Source organism: Pollicipes pollicipes, unplaced genomic scaffold, assembly GCF_011947565.3.
Source record: "Pollicipes pollicipes isolate AB1234 unplaced genomic scaffold, Ppol_2.1 Scaffold_4881;HRSCAF=5763_pilon_pilon_pilon, whole genome shotgun sequence".
NCBI classification, from domain to species: domain Eukaryota; kingdom Metazoa; phylum Arthropoda; class Thecostraca; order Pollicipedomorpha; family Pollicipedidae; genus Pollicipes; species Pollicipes pollicipes.
Window position 1 is genome coordinate 45725716 of NW_023596576.1, and position 16347 is coordinate 45742062.

The following is a 16347-nucleotide window of genomic DNA, read 5'->3' on the forward strand; positions in this document are numbered from 1 at the left end:
GGGCAGGCCGACCGGCGGCGGGCGCTGGCAGAGCTGGTGCCGCTCCCTGCCAGTGAGGTCGCCACCCGCCGCCGTCATGAACGTCACCGAAGTGATCAGCCCCACCGTCAAGTGCCGGGTATGTAGCCGTCTGTGCGTGGGATGGCCGGTCGCCGATAGTGCGCTGTTGCGATGCTGGTCATATATTCGTCGTCATTGGTAGCTGTGGTCAGAGATGGAGTGGTTGTGTGCTGAGATGTTAATGTGAACTGATCTGCGCGTGCACCGCAAGTTCATGTGTTGCTGGCTGTGTTTTATGGTTTTGTTCTTGTACTCCCATCGGCTGGAGTGGGATCGTTTGAACGGACTTTCCCTTTCCTTAAGACATGGAGTCAACATGCACTGAAATGGGTCGAGCATCTGTTTCTGATTCATTGGGCGCTTCGTTGTGTCCGGAAGTTTTTCTTGATGTGATGTTTTGCAACTTTTGCACCTCAGCACTGGATCTTTGGGAGGCGAATACAAGGCAGTGTTCCTTTCATTATGCCAGTAGTTGAAGTTATGGTGTTACGGCCAAAGACAACGTGCAAAATGGCGGCATTTCAGTTATCCGCGATGTACGCTTTTTTACCCAGAATCTGCCGTCCATCCTAGACAAAACAACATGTTTTATTGCCGGCCAACACCCTTTGATGTGCGCACATCCGACTTTGCACTGTCGCGGAGGCAATGGCTCACCAAGAAATGGTTTTACACAGCTGCAGAACCTCTTGCGCTAGATCTGTTCCAACTTCCATGGCCTGTTATTCTTCATCAATTGTCATACGTCCTGGAGTTACAGATCCCATATCATGTGCAGTCCTTGGCCTTGTTGGGTTTTAGCTATGCATACCGGACACAAACATGGTTTAATATTCCTGGGTTTAGCACCGCAGGGACGCGTCTCACGCAACCTGTAAAGCGCGAGGGGGAACTGTCCCCCACAACTTAAGTGAGATCCAATGTTGTCAAACGTGTACACACAAATGATCAGGTGAAGCGAATAAAAATATAGAAATGCCATATAGAGCACTAAATGCACGTGATACGCCGTGGCCACCGGAATCCCCTAAGTGGGATTCCGAATTCACCTTGTCGGAAGGTGGAAGGGGAGACATCAATTTTCGTTATTTCTTTCTAGTTCCCACCCATAGAGCTAAAAGCTCAAGTGTTCAAGCAGTTGAAGACGCCATTTCCCTCCCCTGGCCACGTGGTTGCCGCGTCTGTTTCGTCGATGGAGTCTGAAGCGTATTGTTGTGTACGTGATAAGTTGCCTTCTAACCTACCGGGGTAGCCATCGCCTGGTGGCGCAGTGGCTTAGAGCGCCTGCGTTGTGAGCGTGTTTGAATTTCGTGTTGGGTTCAAATCTCAACAGCGGCTGCCTTTCTCTTGTAAGAAGACCTTTAATTTTCGCGTCTGTTCCCGAAGCTACGTGGTCACGTGACCCGGCCAATCACAGGCCGGGGAGTAGGTCACGCCTGGGGTCGGGGTCGGCGGTGGGTCAGTGGTGGTCCGGGCGGCGCCGGGGAAGGTAAGCCAGCTCTCGTTGATGTCCACGACGTAGCTGGCTCCTTTCTCTCCGCTCCTTTGACTGCCACTCCGGTCCTTCTACCCTCAGCTCTCGTTGATATCCACGACGTAGCTGGCTCCTCTCCCTCCGTTCTCTTTGACTCCGACTCCGGCTCTTCTACCCTCCGCTGTCGTTTATATGCACGACGGCAGCGTGTCCTTGTCAACATTGTGAATAACAATGTTGACACATCTTTAGTGGCCGTTGCTGTAACCGAAGACTGCTACCTCTCCCGGGGATTATAGCCGCCGTGCACTCGTATCAAACATGGTCTAAGCGATGTAGGAAGTCAGGATGACTTCATGCCTATATGCTTCTGTAATTAATATACCCCATTTTGGTTAAACGCTTTTGATCTACTAGATATTAAATCGAGCCCGCCCAACATAACAGCATGTTTTCGCAGCGCGACTCTTGACATTCCGTAGAAATATCGCACCGAATTAACTACATGAAGCTCCTCGTATTACAAACGTCCGAGTGCGCATGCGCTACTTCGGTTGTTCAACGCCCTTCCCTCCGCGGGGTTGGGGCTTTGTATCTTGTTGGTGGGAACATGAACCATGTTGATATGTTGAACCGCAACTTCGGGCTGGGTCCCTGCGGTGTGGAATTCAGCCACATTATCACATCCGTTCTCACAGGAACAGAAGCAAAACAAACGTCGACGACGCATCTGGAGTTGGCTCGGGGCCACGTGGCCAGGCTAGGGCGGGAGTAAACACCGCCATGTTTTGTTCACTTCAGCTTCAAAGCAAAGAGTAATGGCAATCTGAGTTGTTATTTTTTGCACCTAAAACAATGCTAAGCACCCACTGTCAAAGACAGATTGTTAACGAACTCTGGTTATTGTGAGCGATGGCACAATGACCCCTGAAGGTCAGCTGTTCGCAGCTATTGCCTTATTTCCGAGCCGGTTTCACGGCTACGTACGCTTTTCTGGCCTGTCCACGAAACCACGAAATCGTCTGATGAAAACTACACAGATACAACAGCACAGATTCAGCCGTGCTGGTCACGTGGTACCGCGCCATGGCATGACCGGCAGGGATGCCCTCCGGCCACAGGTTCACCTCCACGTGCACCTGGATGGCGCCGTCCGCCCCTCCACCGTCTGGGAGCTGAGCAGGTAGGCCTGTGTACGGCTCACAGAGCCACGCCCCGGCCACAGATAAATTTATGTAACGAACAGATCAAGTGCCAAAAAAGTCATTTGGATAGTGCACACGGTCGCAGCATGTATTAATTCCTATGTCGGTGCCATCTTTTTTGACGGCACTTCGTTGTGGTCTTTGGAAATGCACGAAGATCTGCAACTTTAAGGTTTTGCACGTGCCTTACGGATGCTAAATTGTAGTGGATGAACGTACTTGATGACGTAACAGTGCGATGCCGTTACATGAACTAAAAAGTACAGAAGTGGTAAGTTTTTTAAAATCGTTCTACCTCTGTAGAGCTGAAAAGCTACATTGTACAATTGCAGTATTGGCCTTGCCCTAATGAAATATGAAGTCGTTTTGTTGGTAGTTTCAATCCCTTAAGACCAGCATGAGCGCAGCTGTGATGTTCAAAATAATCTGTGACGTCATCAGTGACTACCGGGCGAGACAGTTGTCATGTGTTTGGTTCGCACGATCCGGGGGTTAGAGCAGTTTTTGCCGTGATCTGAATGAGCCCACCTCTCGGCGTATCCTAGAGACATTTGTAAACGTGTTAAACTGTTAACCCTGCCCCCCCCCCCCCCCTCCAGCAACGGCAAGGGGAAGGCTGTGAAATGTTTTAAAAAAAATGCTTGGTTAAATGCCTTGTGAAATAATGACCATCCAAGGTGACCATTTACTTTCAGACAGAAAAAGTTGCTTCTACCTGGAAACGGCAGCTTGAAAGATCTGGAAGAAGCTCTGCAAATTCGTTCGCCTCGGGATCTGGCACATTACCTCCAAAAGTTTCGATGGATTACACCAGCCATTGCGTGAGTAGATGTTAACTACGCATTAATGATGAATGGGGTCTTTGGGTATTCGGCCCTGTGAAAGCATTGGAGACGTGGCACTTGGCCGACGTCGATGCGTGATCGCTGCTTTATTACCGAATATTAGACTATTTTAAAGGCCTGGGGGAATGAGCGTGGAATTACTTCGGATATGGATCCAAATGCGTTATGGATAAATTAAAGATTTTCTTTGAGAGTGTCAAGATTTCCCCAGTCTATTGGTGCATGCGTGCGTGCGTGTGTAGGTGCTTGCGTCCATGCTAAGTGCAGTGAACTACTAGTGTATTTCCAGTTATTGCTTCTTTTTCCCGTAATGACACGTAACCACATTTACGTCATTTTTGCATGCGCTTCTGGACAGGCCCCGCCGCAACCAAGCCGCTCCGGAAAAGCCAGCAATTACCTCTAATAACGCTCAAAAATAGCGAAAGGCAATGCAGGTATACTTCGGCCTCGTGAGACACAGTTCCCGTAGTGTCGGGGGAAATGCAGACAGCGTGAACTTCTCCCATGTGTGCTGTTTCAGGAATGAACTAAATTGAGGACTTCCACTGACCCATGAAGCCTCTCTCTCAATGGATTCGGCTCTGCAATGCCTTTTCCCTCAACGGATTCGTCTCTGCAATACCTTTTTGGACCGTTTTAGACGATTCTTATCAAAGAACCCACGTATAAAATTTTGATATCGGACCGCCACCGGCACGGGTGACCTTTTAACCGCTGTCGACAGAGACGAACCAGCCTACTTTCACCAGAAGCGGCAGGTGAACGCTGGCGGCAGGTTGACCACTGACCGCTGTCATCAGGGGGGACCTCTGACCTCCGTCATCAGGTTGACCTCTGACCGCTGTCATCAAGGGTGGCCTCTGACCTCTGTCATCATGGGTGACCTCTGACCTCCGTCATCAGGGGGACCTCTGGCGGCTGTCATCAGAGGTGATTTCTAATCTCTGTCATCAGGGGGTCCTTTACCTGTTGCCTCAGGGGTGACCTTTACTGTTGCCATCAGGGGGTGACCTTGACGCTGACCTCCGCCATCAGGGGTGACCTGGCCGCCATCGAGCGTATCGCGTACGAGTTTGTGGAGGACGAGGCGCGCCGGGCGGTGCTGTACACGGAGGTGCGCTTCAGCCCGCACCTGCTGGTGGGGCCGGGGGGTCAGGTCACCGCTCGCCAGGTTACCGAAGCGGTAATGCGCGGCATGGCGCGTGGCGAGCGTCAGTTCGGGGTCACCGCCCGTCTCCTGCTCTGCTGCATCCGCGGCATGACAGGTCAGCGACATATTAGTCGTATAAGATCAACAGGCCATGTCAGATCGGCGGGGTCATGGCAGGCCATCGTGGTCATGACAGATCAGTGGGCTACCGCCATGCCAGCGGGTTGATACCAGACCAGCGGGGTCATAATCGGTTAGCGGGTCATCCCAGGTCAGCGGGTCACCACAGGCCAGCGGATTCGTGCCAGACCACGGGGTGACAACCGGCCAGCGGGGTAATGCCAGGTCAGCGGGTTTACACCATGCCAGCGGGTTCATACCAAGCCAGCGGTGTCATGACGGACAGCGGGTCATCCCAGGTCAGCGGGGTAATGACCGGCCAGTGGGGTCAAGTCAGGTCAGCTGATTCGTCCTGCAGTGACCACACAGCACGTCCGGCTAGCAGTCTGACTTAGCGCAGTGGGTAAACTAACCTTGTGGTTGTCGCGCCAGACGGGAATGATTACCTCAGTGTGTGTTCCGAGCCGAAACAGACCAAATAACGCCACTCCGTGTCACCTATGTCTGCTGTGTGAACAGGGCCCATGGTATCCGTGCATGATATAAGGCTGCCACGCAGAGGTGCAGCTTCACGTTTCGTTTGGAAGCTCCAGCCAACCAACTTGGGCATCTCCCCAACATTGGGATGAAAGTGAAACAACTCTTGGAAGGAAGCCGTTTGTTGGCCTGTTTTTGGGAGTTCCTTGCACCATTTTTCACTGCTCAGACCCCCTCGCGAAAATACGCCTGCTGCTATGCTGCACCAGTCCTGATGGTGTTGCTTTTACCCTGGCTGGCATCGGTGCTGATGGTGCCGCGCCGCCCCAGTGTTGGCCATACTGCAGTTGCCCTGGTGTCGGTGGTGTCGTTGTCGCCCCATTGTCTGTGGAGTGCCTGCCTTGGTGTCGGTGCTGGTGCTGCAGCGCTGGTTTCGGCGGTGCTGTCGGCTGTCCCCGTGCGATGATAATGTGTCCTCTGCGGCACTGGTGTCGGTGGTGCTGATAATGTACCTGTGCGGTCACGGCTGCTACGTTGTTGTGTGGGTGTTGCTGCTGCTACGCCCGGTGCTGGTGTTGAGTGCTTACGCCCGTGCTGGTTGTTGCTGGTGTTACGCCCGGTGCTGTTGTTGCTGACTGTTACGCCGGTGCTGGTGTTGTGCTGTGCTAGAACGGTGCTGTTGTTGTGCTGCTACGCCCGGTGCTGTGGAATGTTGCTGCTGTTACGCCCTGGGCTGGTGTGCTGCGGCTGCTACTACGCCCGGTGCTGGTGTTGCTGCTGTACGCCCGGTGCTGGTGTTGCTGCTGTTACGCCCGGTGCTGGTGTTGCTGCCTACGCCCGGTGCTGGTGTTGCTGCTGTTACGCTGTGTCGGTGTTGCTGCTGCTACGCCCGGTGCTGGTGTTGCTGCTGCTACGCCCGGTGCTGGTGTTGCTGCTGTTACGCTGTTGTGTCGGTGTTGCTGCTGCTACGCCCGGTGCTGGTGTTGCTGCTGCTACGCCCGGTGTTGGTGTTGCTGCTGTTACGCCCGGTGCTGGTGTTGCTGCTGTTACGCCCGGTGTTGGTGTTGCTGCTGCTACGCCCGGTGCTGGTGTTGCTGCTGTTACGCCCGGTGCTGGTGTTGCTGCTGCTACGCCCGGTGCTGGTGTTGCTGCTGCTACGCCCGGTGCTGGTGTTGCTGCCGCTACGCCCGGTGCTGGTGTTGCTGCTGCTACGCCCGGTGTTGGTGTTGCTGCTGTTACGCCCGGTGTTGGTGTTGCTGCTGTCTCAGCTGTGCAATATCCATCACACGTTGTATTTCGCTTCCGTAAGCTTTTGTCTTCGCGCATCAATGGATACATCTCGCGGAAAAATGAAGAGGCCTTCAAACAACACAATAACGTTGCAACAAAACGAAGTCAAAACAAAACATTGTCCACATAGCCCTCTATAACCTTGCCGTCTTGAACGTTTGTGCTGCACTACAACCGTATACATCCTGTCGTAACACGGTCGACGTGCTTGCTTTTTCCTGCACTCCTCTGCGAACGGCGACGGGCTCGGAACGTGCTACGTCCTGTGTGATACCCGAATGAAGCTATGGGAAGGCTCTGATACCATTCGGTGCGGCCCACCTTACGTGGTCTTCCCCAGAGAACTACGACGACACGCTGGACATGTGCACCGAGTTCCGAGGCCAGGTGGTCGGCATCGACATCTCCGGAGACGAGGCCTCGGCCCTCGACGTGGACGGTCAGTTGGCGGGCAGCCGCACCGAGTCATCAGTCTTGTGTGGGAGGATCCGTTCAAGGCGTCTGACGCGTGGCCGTGCGTGCGTGAGATGGCGAGGCGGTAGGTGGCGGTAGTTCCCGTGTTTCACGTAAATTTCTCCGCCAGTTGCACGCTGACCTGCAAATGGCAGCGATCTGTCGAGGTCAGCCTCTGAGTAATCGCCTGTTCTGCCAGTTTCGCCTCTGAGAGACCATCATAACGTCAGAGGCCGCCCCTGAATGAATATCTAGCGTTCAGAGCCCTCTGCTCAGTGACAATCTGACTCATCGAGCAGGAAGCGTCAATGCTGGTCTGCTGCGGGCCGAGGTGCGCACGTTCCAGGAGGCGGCCCGTCGCGGCATCCACCGCACCGTGCACTCCGGCGAGGCCGGCCCGGCCAGCATGGTGAAGCTGGTGAGTACGCAGCAGCCGGCCAAAGCCGGGGTGGCGAGGCCGGGCCTGGTGCATCTGGTGCAGCTGGTGCAGCTGGTCAATACGCGGAAGCCGGCCGAAACCGGGGCGGCGAGTGGGTCGGTGTGAGGAAGATACGGGCACGGAAAGAGAGGGAGGAAGGCGGGCACGCTAAAGATAAGGGTGGAAACAAAACAGGATGGGATGGGGAGGTGGCCGATACAAGATATGGACAGGGAAAGGGAGGGAAGAAGGAAAGCACACTCGAGATAAGGGTGGGGAGCAAAACAGGGTAGGAGGGGGGGGGGGGGACAGAGATAGAAATAGGACAAAAAAGGGGATGAAGCGCAAACAGGTCGCGTTTGAAATAGGTTAAGTGTTACACCGGGGGACGGGTGCAAATACATATGAAACATCAGTTGGAGAAAAGAGTGGAAACGAAATGCAGACATCCAGACTTTGCGGGGTCCTGTCGATAGAGCTCACCAGTGTTCCTCATGCTGCTGACCAGTCTGCAAGCGGTTGACGGTCCCATAGCCGCGACAGCCGCGGCTGGCTCGTATTTTGACCCGACCACGTCAGTTCTGTGCAGCGTGCTCCTAACTCTCCACCAAATGTCACCAGCTGCCCCACGTTGTGCCCTGTCTTGTACATTCTTCTGGGGTCGTAGGAACAGCCCAGAAAGTGTATGGGTAAGTTTGATATAAGTAGGGTCTTGAGCTCACGGCTTTTGCAATTAGGAGCTGGGAATTATTTTTCTGACAAGCATCGAACGTTAATAAAGCCGTTTGTACCGCCTAACAATGATATCAAACATGCATTGGCTCTACGCAATCCAACACCTCAAGCTCAGTCGATGGTCACTAATATTGGCAAATCGATTTCTGAAACCCACATTTCTACGCATCAACCCGTAGCGTAGTCTTGAGCTTTCCGTCAGCTGGGGGCCAATGGCGCCTTCCCTGCTGCTACAGCGCCGCCCCCTGTGCCTGCAGGCTATAGACGAGATGAAGGCGGAGCGGATCGGACACGGTTACCACGTGCTGGAGGACGAGGAGCTGTACCGGCGCTGCGTCAGCACAGGCGTCCACTTCGAGTGCTGCCCCTCGTCGAGCTTCCTGACCGGCGCCGTGCCGCTCACCGAGACCCGGCACCCCATGCAGAGGTGAGTACGGGACCTTCCGGCACCCTGTGCAAAGGTGGGTACGGCACTTCCCGGCACCCCGTGCAAAGGTGGGTACGGGACCTCCCGGCACCCCCTGCAGGTGTGGATACGGAACCTCCCGCCACCCAGTGCAGATGTGGGTACGGGACCTTCCAACACCTCGTGCAAAGGTGAGTACGGGACCTCCCAGCACCCCCTGCAGGTGTGGGTACGGAACCTCCCGGCAGCCCGTGCAGGTGTGGGTATGGAACCTCCCGGCACCCTGTGCAGGTGTGGGTACGGAACCTCCCAGCAGCCCGTGCAGGTGCGGGTACGGAACCTCCCAGCAGCCCGTGCAGGTGTGGGTACGGAACCTCCCAGCAGCCCGTGCAGGTGTGGGTACGGAACCTCCCAGCAGCCCGTGCAGGTGTGGGTACGGAACCTCCCAGCAGCCCGTGCAGGTGTGGGTACGGGACTTTCCGGCACCTCGTGCAAAGGTGAGTACGGGACCTCCCGGCACCCCCTGCAGGCGTGGGTACGGAACCTCCCAGCAGCCCGTGCAGGTGTGGGTGCGGAACCTCCCGGCACCCTGTGCAGGGGTGGGTACGGAACCTCCCAGCAGCCCGTGCAGGTGCGGGTACGGAACCTCCCAGCAGCCCGTGCAGGTGTGGGTACGGAACCTCCCAGCAGCCCGTGCAGGTGTGGGTACCTAACCTCCCAGCAGCCCGTGCAGGTGTGGGTACGGGACCTCCCGGCATCCCGTGCAGGTATGGGTACGGAACCTCCCGCCACCCAGTGCAGATGTGGGTACGGGAACTTTCCGGCACCTCGTGCAAAGGTGGGTACGGAACCTCCCGGCACCCCCTGCAGGTGTGGGTACGGAACCGCCCGGCACCCCGTGCAGGTGTGGGTACGGAACCTCCCAGCAGCCCGTGCAGGTGTGGAAACGGAGCCTCCCGGCACCCCGTGCAGGTGTGAATACGGAACCTCCCGTCATCCCGGCAACCCGGGCTGCGAAGTATAGGATATTCCTACACGCAGTACGGAGCAAAGTACTGGTCCCTCCGCCGCCCCCTACATTTTGCGTACTGAGACGCCCAACACCTCGTGTAGAGGTGGGTACAGGACCTCCTGGCACCTCGTGCAGGGGTGGGAATCTCTTGGCAAGTCAAGTCTGGTGATAAGCGAGTAAATTCACCGCGGCGGACGAGGCGTGGAGGCGTGAAAACGTAGACGTGGATAAGCAGCGACGTAGACGTGGATAAGCAGCGCCACAGCGCAGCGTATAGCCGTGGACACGTCTATGGCCTAGCGCAAACACAGTCAGCAGCGTCACGGATCGTGCTCAACAACAGGGCCCTGCACGAACAAACGTTCAATACATTTGGGTCAGTCTGGTGCGGGACTCCGACGCTCGACTGACCGCACGCTCTGCTCCTGGCGCGGGGCTCCGGCGCCCGACTGACCGCACGCTCTGCTCCTGGCTCGGGGCTCCGGTGCCCGACTGACTGCACGCCCCCGACCACAGGTTCTGCCAAGACGGTGCCAGCTTCTCGGCCAACGTGGACGACCCGGCCATCACGCGGACGGGCCTGGAGGACGAGTACGCCCTTCTGAGGCGCATGGGCTTCAACGAGGCCAACATCGCCACCATGGTCAGCATGCGGGAGCTACGGCGCTCTCCTAGGCAAATTCAGCGCGGCTCATTTCTCTTGCGGATGCGCCGCATTTGCCCCTCTTCTTTCTGATCAAAAGCATAACTGGTACTTTCACGAAGACGGGCTCCCCTAGGTGTGTAAAGGACGTACGACGGAGGAATGTCGCCGTAACAGCGAGCACAGAAAATGACATACAAGGCTATATAGAACTTTGCAGTGTGCAAAGCGGTCAAAAGTTGTAGAGATTCCACCTTGGGATCCCCCAAATACTTCCTTCTAGCCCGTGGTACGTTGGAACGTAGCTGTACAAATGTGTACCAGTTTGCCAACGGAATGCAGTCGCTTCAAAATAAAAAGTGCGCATAGGTGTCATGACCAGTAGCGAGTGTAGGCACGTAATGTCAAAGCGAAGCAGCCAGTCTCAAGCAGAGTCCATGAGAAAGGGTGTGGACTATTCTCCACAGAACTTCAACGCGGCGAAAGCCTGCTTCCTGCCAGAGGAGGAAAAGCAAGATCTGCTGCAGAAACTACGTCAGGCCTACGGTGTGCCTGGCTGCGACTGACAGACTGCCGTCGTGCCTGACTGCGACTGAGAGAGTGCTGTTCGCTAGCAGGCGCTACACATGTACCAATGCTGCTCGCAGACCAATACATACTATCCGCTACAGCATGAGTCGTATTTGGACAAGTTTAGAAAAGAGACACGAAAGGAACCTTGTTTTTCAGGGCCAACGAAAATGCGTACCAGGTGTGAAGCAGGTGTGACTTAGCGGTGTGAATGTGGTGGGCGTGAATTAGTGCCGCAGGTAAATTACGCTGCTTGAGCTAGGACTTCTCTGTGCTCCCGTGGCGTCTGGAAGCGAGAATAAGAACATTATTTGATGATGCGTTGCTGAAACTATCTGGCCAGAACTTCAGATGGACATCATTATTATAAAACTTTTATCGAAAGCTTTTCGAATAATTTTTTGGCATCAAGTATTTCACACGGCCCTGCTGCAAAAGCCCTAACACCACCACTCCTGTAGATGACTTCCGTGGCTGAGCTCGATTGTGCCGTTGATCCGGAGCTCGTGTTCATCGATTCTGTGGCTCCGACACACCGACTCGTTGGCGGGATGGCATCACCATTCGAGACGGCGGATGACTTTGCTTTCTCCAGTATATGTGATTTTTCCTTAAGCTGTATTACACACTTCAGAGAAGAGTTCTCTAGAAAACTGTCGGTGATTTTGCGCAAACCTCTGCTTCTGGGCCGTAAGATGGTGTCCCATGGGTTCCCGCTCTGTGTACCTCCTGCGCTAGTCCGTCGGGACCGCAGACCTCTTACGCCCGTCGGCACGCATCAGGCTGGCGAAACGGTCCGGCGGCGGGCGCCTGGCTGTCTTTACTGAGCTGCCCCAGACGAGCGCTTGTTGTCATTAGGACTTTACGATGCACTCGGTTAGTGAGGTTGCATGACGTCGCCAGGCTCTCACCCTGGTGGGAAGGGCGGGCACCGCGGGGAATCGAACACCGTTCCTCAGGTGTCCCGGACGCGCAGCTTAGCCACAGCGCTATCGGTATCCAGCACCCTTCTGGACAGGTCTGGGCCGTCCGGGTCAGTCATCCCGGGGTATAACCGTCCCCGTGACTCGGCTGGCGTCGCGCCCCACATGTGACGATCGTGGAAGACAGCGCGCTGGCGTCCCAGAAGCGGTGCTTGCGTGCTTGTTGAAGGTCAGATCAGCAACTTACCAAGGTCAGTCTGACGCAGGGCGGCTGTGCGTATGACTTTACATGCACGTCAGAAATCCTTCGATACTAATTGGCAGGAAAATCAGACCCAAACTGCTCGTCATTCGTCTCGCCTCGCGATTCATGATTGATTAATGCTTTACGAGTCCCGCAATCATGATTCCAATGTGCACCTTGGAGCAGCTAGACACACTAATGTCTAAAGCTAGAAAAATCCATGTCTGTTCATGTGAGAACAGTTGTAATTCCTTGTCCATGCCGTTAGGATGACCTCCGTCACATCTCTGCGTGTGTTAATCAAGTACAGTGATGACAAAGACCTTTGTATGCGATACATTGTATAGAAGAATTGGGCAATATTCTTTAACATGTACTCAATTTATTTGCCACCTTGAAAACGACACCGCGTTCGTAAATGCATTGTCCACCGTTTCGGGGGTTTGCTGAAGATGCAACGCCTCAAGAGAGACGGAAAAACTTCGATGGTGTCTCGCAGGACGTTATGAAACATCTCTCCATAGGCTACTATTTTTCTGAAAATTGTCGCGTTATCACGCAAGACGCAGTCCAAGGACATCATAGGGAGACCGCTGTTGGGTGAGTAGCGACTTAACCACCTATATCCATTTGTGGCATGCTCCAAACGGGTTAGGACCTCGTCAGCAATATTATCTGTTGCAATATTATCTATCTGTTCAAGTTGTATTAGGTCGACAAGAATATTTTTGTCTACGTCATTGCTGTTACAAAACTGCCAAATTAACATAAAAACGTTTCCGAATTATTTTGGCAGCTGTTTTAGAACACAAATCTAATTTGATCTAACTCAACTTAATGTGAGATCCGCAGCCAGTGAGTCACATTTTCTTGTCGCGCACTTCAAACAGAACGTGTCAGTTGGAAGGTTATACTCACACTGCGCCAATAAATACCGCACGATCCGACCAGTCACTAGAGTAAACAATTCTCAACCCTAGTTGAGCATGCTTACAAATTTAGGGGTATGCAAGGCCAGGCCACATCGGTGATCCACCTTCGTGATGAAAAAGGTAAGACACCACGGCTTTTTCCCGGATAAACACTCCTTTACAGCCTACTGAGTGAGGTGCATGTGTGGCTAAACAAGAGACCCCTATTCTTTATTAATTTGCATCTAGAATGCTCTAAATCTGCCTATGAGATTACCATTTTAAAGTGCAAATGGAAAAGTACTTGCAGCGTTGTCACACTGGTTGTAATCAAAATAGTACAACTGCAATAGCAGGAGGCACGAACGGTACTTAAACAACACAAAAATTCGGGCAGGCCGATCAGTATTGCGCCCACGCGTCCGGTGCGTGCACTGAACAAGGGGCGGGGACTTTTTGTTGCCCACACGGCGCTCGCCCAGCGTATGAATAGAGCTTAGGTGTCCATCGGCCTTCAAAGGTGCTCTGGGGTGCAAAAGGGCGGTTTTATGTAGAATGGGGTGGCCTGACACGTACGGATGAGAGCCTATAGCACATTTTCGAGTGCATGACCACAATACACCCATATTTTAGAACAAAACTGACCATAGACGACCCTTTCAAAGGCAACCTCAATGACGGGAAGGACAAAATATGTGAAGATTGGGAACCAAATGGGTCTCCAGAGTCACCGTCGTAAAATGTGGGGTGGTCAACACTTCAACACGAGATGGAAGCTCATACAAGCAATAAAAGCCTGGAATCTTCATGTTTCGGGTGAAGAGCTAGGAGTTCTCATGTTTAAAATAGTCAGCCTTCAGTATATCGGGACAAAGATGTTAAAGCGATGGAACCAAAAAAGTGTTGGCTGTATGGAGGAAACTAGACGCTAAGAAGCTGTGTGTGTGGTACATTCCTTTGTAAAAAGTCGCTCAACAATATTTCTCTTACTTTCACACACTTCGAACAAAATCGGTTGATTCCATACCTTGTCTCTCTTCTTGTGGTACAAGTAGGCGAGAGATGCGCCACCGCACTGTTCTTTAAGCCGTTCCCTCTCGCACTGTACTTTGGTTGGTCCCGGTAACCCAACTGGTTAGAGCGCCGGCTTTGCGATTCACTTACCTGTAGTGGGGTGTGTTCCAGTCGCTTTTACATTTGTTTTTTGTTCCCGACTGGAATAGCCTGCGACCTGTGGCAGTGACCGCCCTATAGGGAACAAATGAGGGCGGAAGAGACCGTACCCATCATCGCGGTAAGTTAAGCTTTCGTTGAAAAATTGTGCCGTTGACCCGGACTTTAATGATAAGGCCAGAGTACACCAAACACACAGTGCTGAGGCTTATGGCTTATGAAGTAAAAACTAGGTAAAATGAAGGGAATAATAAAATACATATACAGATTATGGAATGAATTTTCAAGGTTTGGCTCATAAGTGCTCATCCCAGAAATGCATCTTTTCAAAAGGTTTGAAATGAATCTTAAAAAAACATGGCTACCCCAATCCTACCGCTTTGCAATATCACACCACCATGGCTTCCAAGAAAGCAGTCCTCATATCACAAGGGGAGAGAACGGAGCGTATGTCCTCTGATCCCCAGACGCGTGAACGTAGATGTGCTAAAGTATTCCTTTTCCCGTGAGAACGGAATCACCGAGCACTAAATTAGAACCCCCGATTGTGCCGCAAGCTCTCGGCTTAACAGCATATCAGGTTCGCAAAAAAGTCGTAGAAAGGTAAAATTATCAGGCCGCGTCAGTATGAAACTTCTGTGTGTGCAAGATATCCAAGATCAATGTTCGCCCATGTTTTATTCAACAGCGGCAAGTGGTTAGTGGAGACGAAAACGGTCTCCAGCAGGACGGGGCGACGCCGCAGACGGTACTGGCTTCACTGGATTGGTTCGAGAATCGTTTCGCTGGAATGCACAACAGCTTAAGAGTGCCCTGCTGTGGCTCTTACTCGCCCGACCTGTAGCCTCTGAAGTCGTGCCGTGGATATCCTGAAGAACCACGTCCACTTGGACAAACCAGCGATCCTTTAAAAGCTCAAGGTTACCTTCAGGCTTAGCCCGCACCTGGTCGGGGGATGAAAAACAACTAAAAATTAACGCTTGCAGCAACGCCGCATTCCCAGTATCTATGCATCTATTAATTTGTTTTCTTTTGTGCGAACTGGAAGTCTTGAGCTGCCGAGGTCAGTTACCTAGTTCAGGTCAAAGAGGTCAACCCACAAAAATTTGTGAACCACACAAACCTTTATTGTGGGTTATTTGCGATTGTCAAACCTGCTTTAGTATTAGCAAATGATAGCACTTACAGTTTGAATAGTGCATATCTTTTGAAACGTACCAGGTGATCGCAATAAAGTCAGGTTAAATTTGTGTTACCTTTTATAAATAATGCAAGCTTGCACGCATTTTGCGTAGTTTTGGCGTTTTTAGATGGGGAAAGGAGCATTAACTTACATGTACAACTATCACGTGACCGCCGAGCACATGACCTTGACCCAGGTCATGGCCTGCTTGTATGAGTGTATTCTACAAAACAACGCCAGGACATGCAGGTGCCTATGAAGTCATCCGGGTCAATGACCTTCTGTTGTCAGTAGCGAATGTTAGCTGGGGTTAGATGAACGAGTATGACGCGTGTAGCCTCTTGTATATGATATTTGTAAAACTGATAGCCAGACATGTGCCTGGTTCCTAATATTCGTTCCTGGTTCCCACTGGTTCTTTCGAAGAAACAAGATGGTGGATTATGGTTCTCACTGGTATTTTCGACAAAACAAGATGCTGGATCCTGGTTCCCACTGGATCTTTCAACAAAACAAGATGCTGGATCTTGGCTCCCACTGGTTCTTTTCATAAAACAAGACCCTGAATCCTTGTTCCCACTGGATCTTTCGACAAAGTAAAACCCTGGATCTTGGTTCCCATCGGTTCTTTTGATAAAACAAGACCCTGGATCTTGGTTCTCACTAGTTCTTTCAACGAAACGTGACCCTGGATCCTGGTTCTCGCTGGCCTCTTTCGACAAAACAAAACCCTAGATCCTGGCCCCCAATGGATATTTCGACAAAGCATTGTGCTGGATCCTGGTTCCCATTGGTTCTTGTACAAAACAAAACCGTCCCATTGGCGTTCATGTTCCATGCCATATATAGGTACCATATAGTGAGCTTTTATTTAGCCGCCATGTCCTCATTTTGCTTTACATTCCCCACTCAATCCGCTGCAACCCATCGTCCCGTTGGCGTCGAGGATCAAATTTCATGGATTCTTGTTACCTTGGCCCGGTACATTTTTATGGTTCTTGATGCTGCTTGATGCGCTGTAATGTTGTGACCGCGCGCAATAACGGCAGTCG

At 52.7% G+C, this 16347-nt stretch overlaps 1 protein-coding gene across 1 annotated transcript; it reads left to right on the forward strand.

Moving 5' to 3' along the window:
- LOC119101478 (adenosine deaminase) lies at positions 1–10964 on the forward strand. The gene is made up of 9 exons (XM_037224820.1): positions 1–118; positions 2656–2717; positions 3435–3560; positions 4623–4852; positions 6965–7063; positions 7377–7495; positions 8488–8657; positions 10165–10291; positions 10759–10964. Exons 1-9 carry the CDS (start codon positions 77–79, stop codon positions 10855–10857), a joined length of 1074 nt encoding a protein of 357 aa, XP_037080715.1. The 5' UTR covers positions 1–76; the 3' UTR covers positions 10858–10964.
- The last annotated feature ends 5383 nt before the right edge of the window (positions 10965–16347 follow it).

Excerpts from the sequence above, each read along its gene's own strand:
- LOC119101478 (XM_037224820.1), top strand. The coding sequence starts at position 77 with ATGAACGTCACCGAAGTGATCAGCCCCACCGTCAAGTGCCGG. Across the intron at positions 4,853-6,964 it reads CTGCATCCGCGGCATGACAG|AGAACTACGACGACACGCTG; the intron begins GTCAGCGACATA and ends GGTCTTCCCCAG. Across the intron at positions 7,064-7,376 it reads CTCGGCCCTCGACGTGGACG|GAAGCGTCAATGCTGGTCTG; the intron begins GTCAGTTGGCGG and ends CTCATCGAGCAG.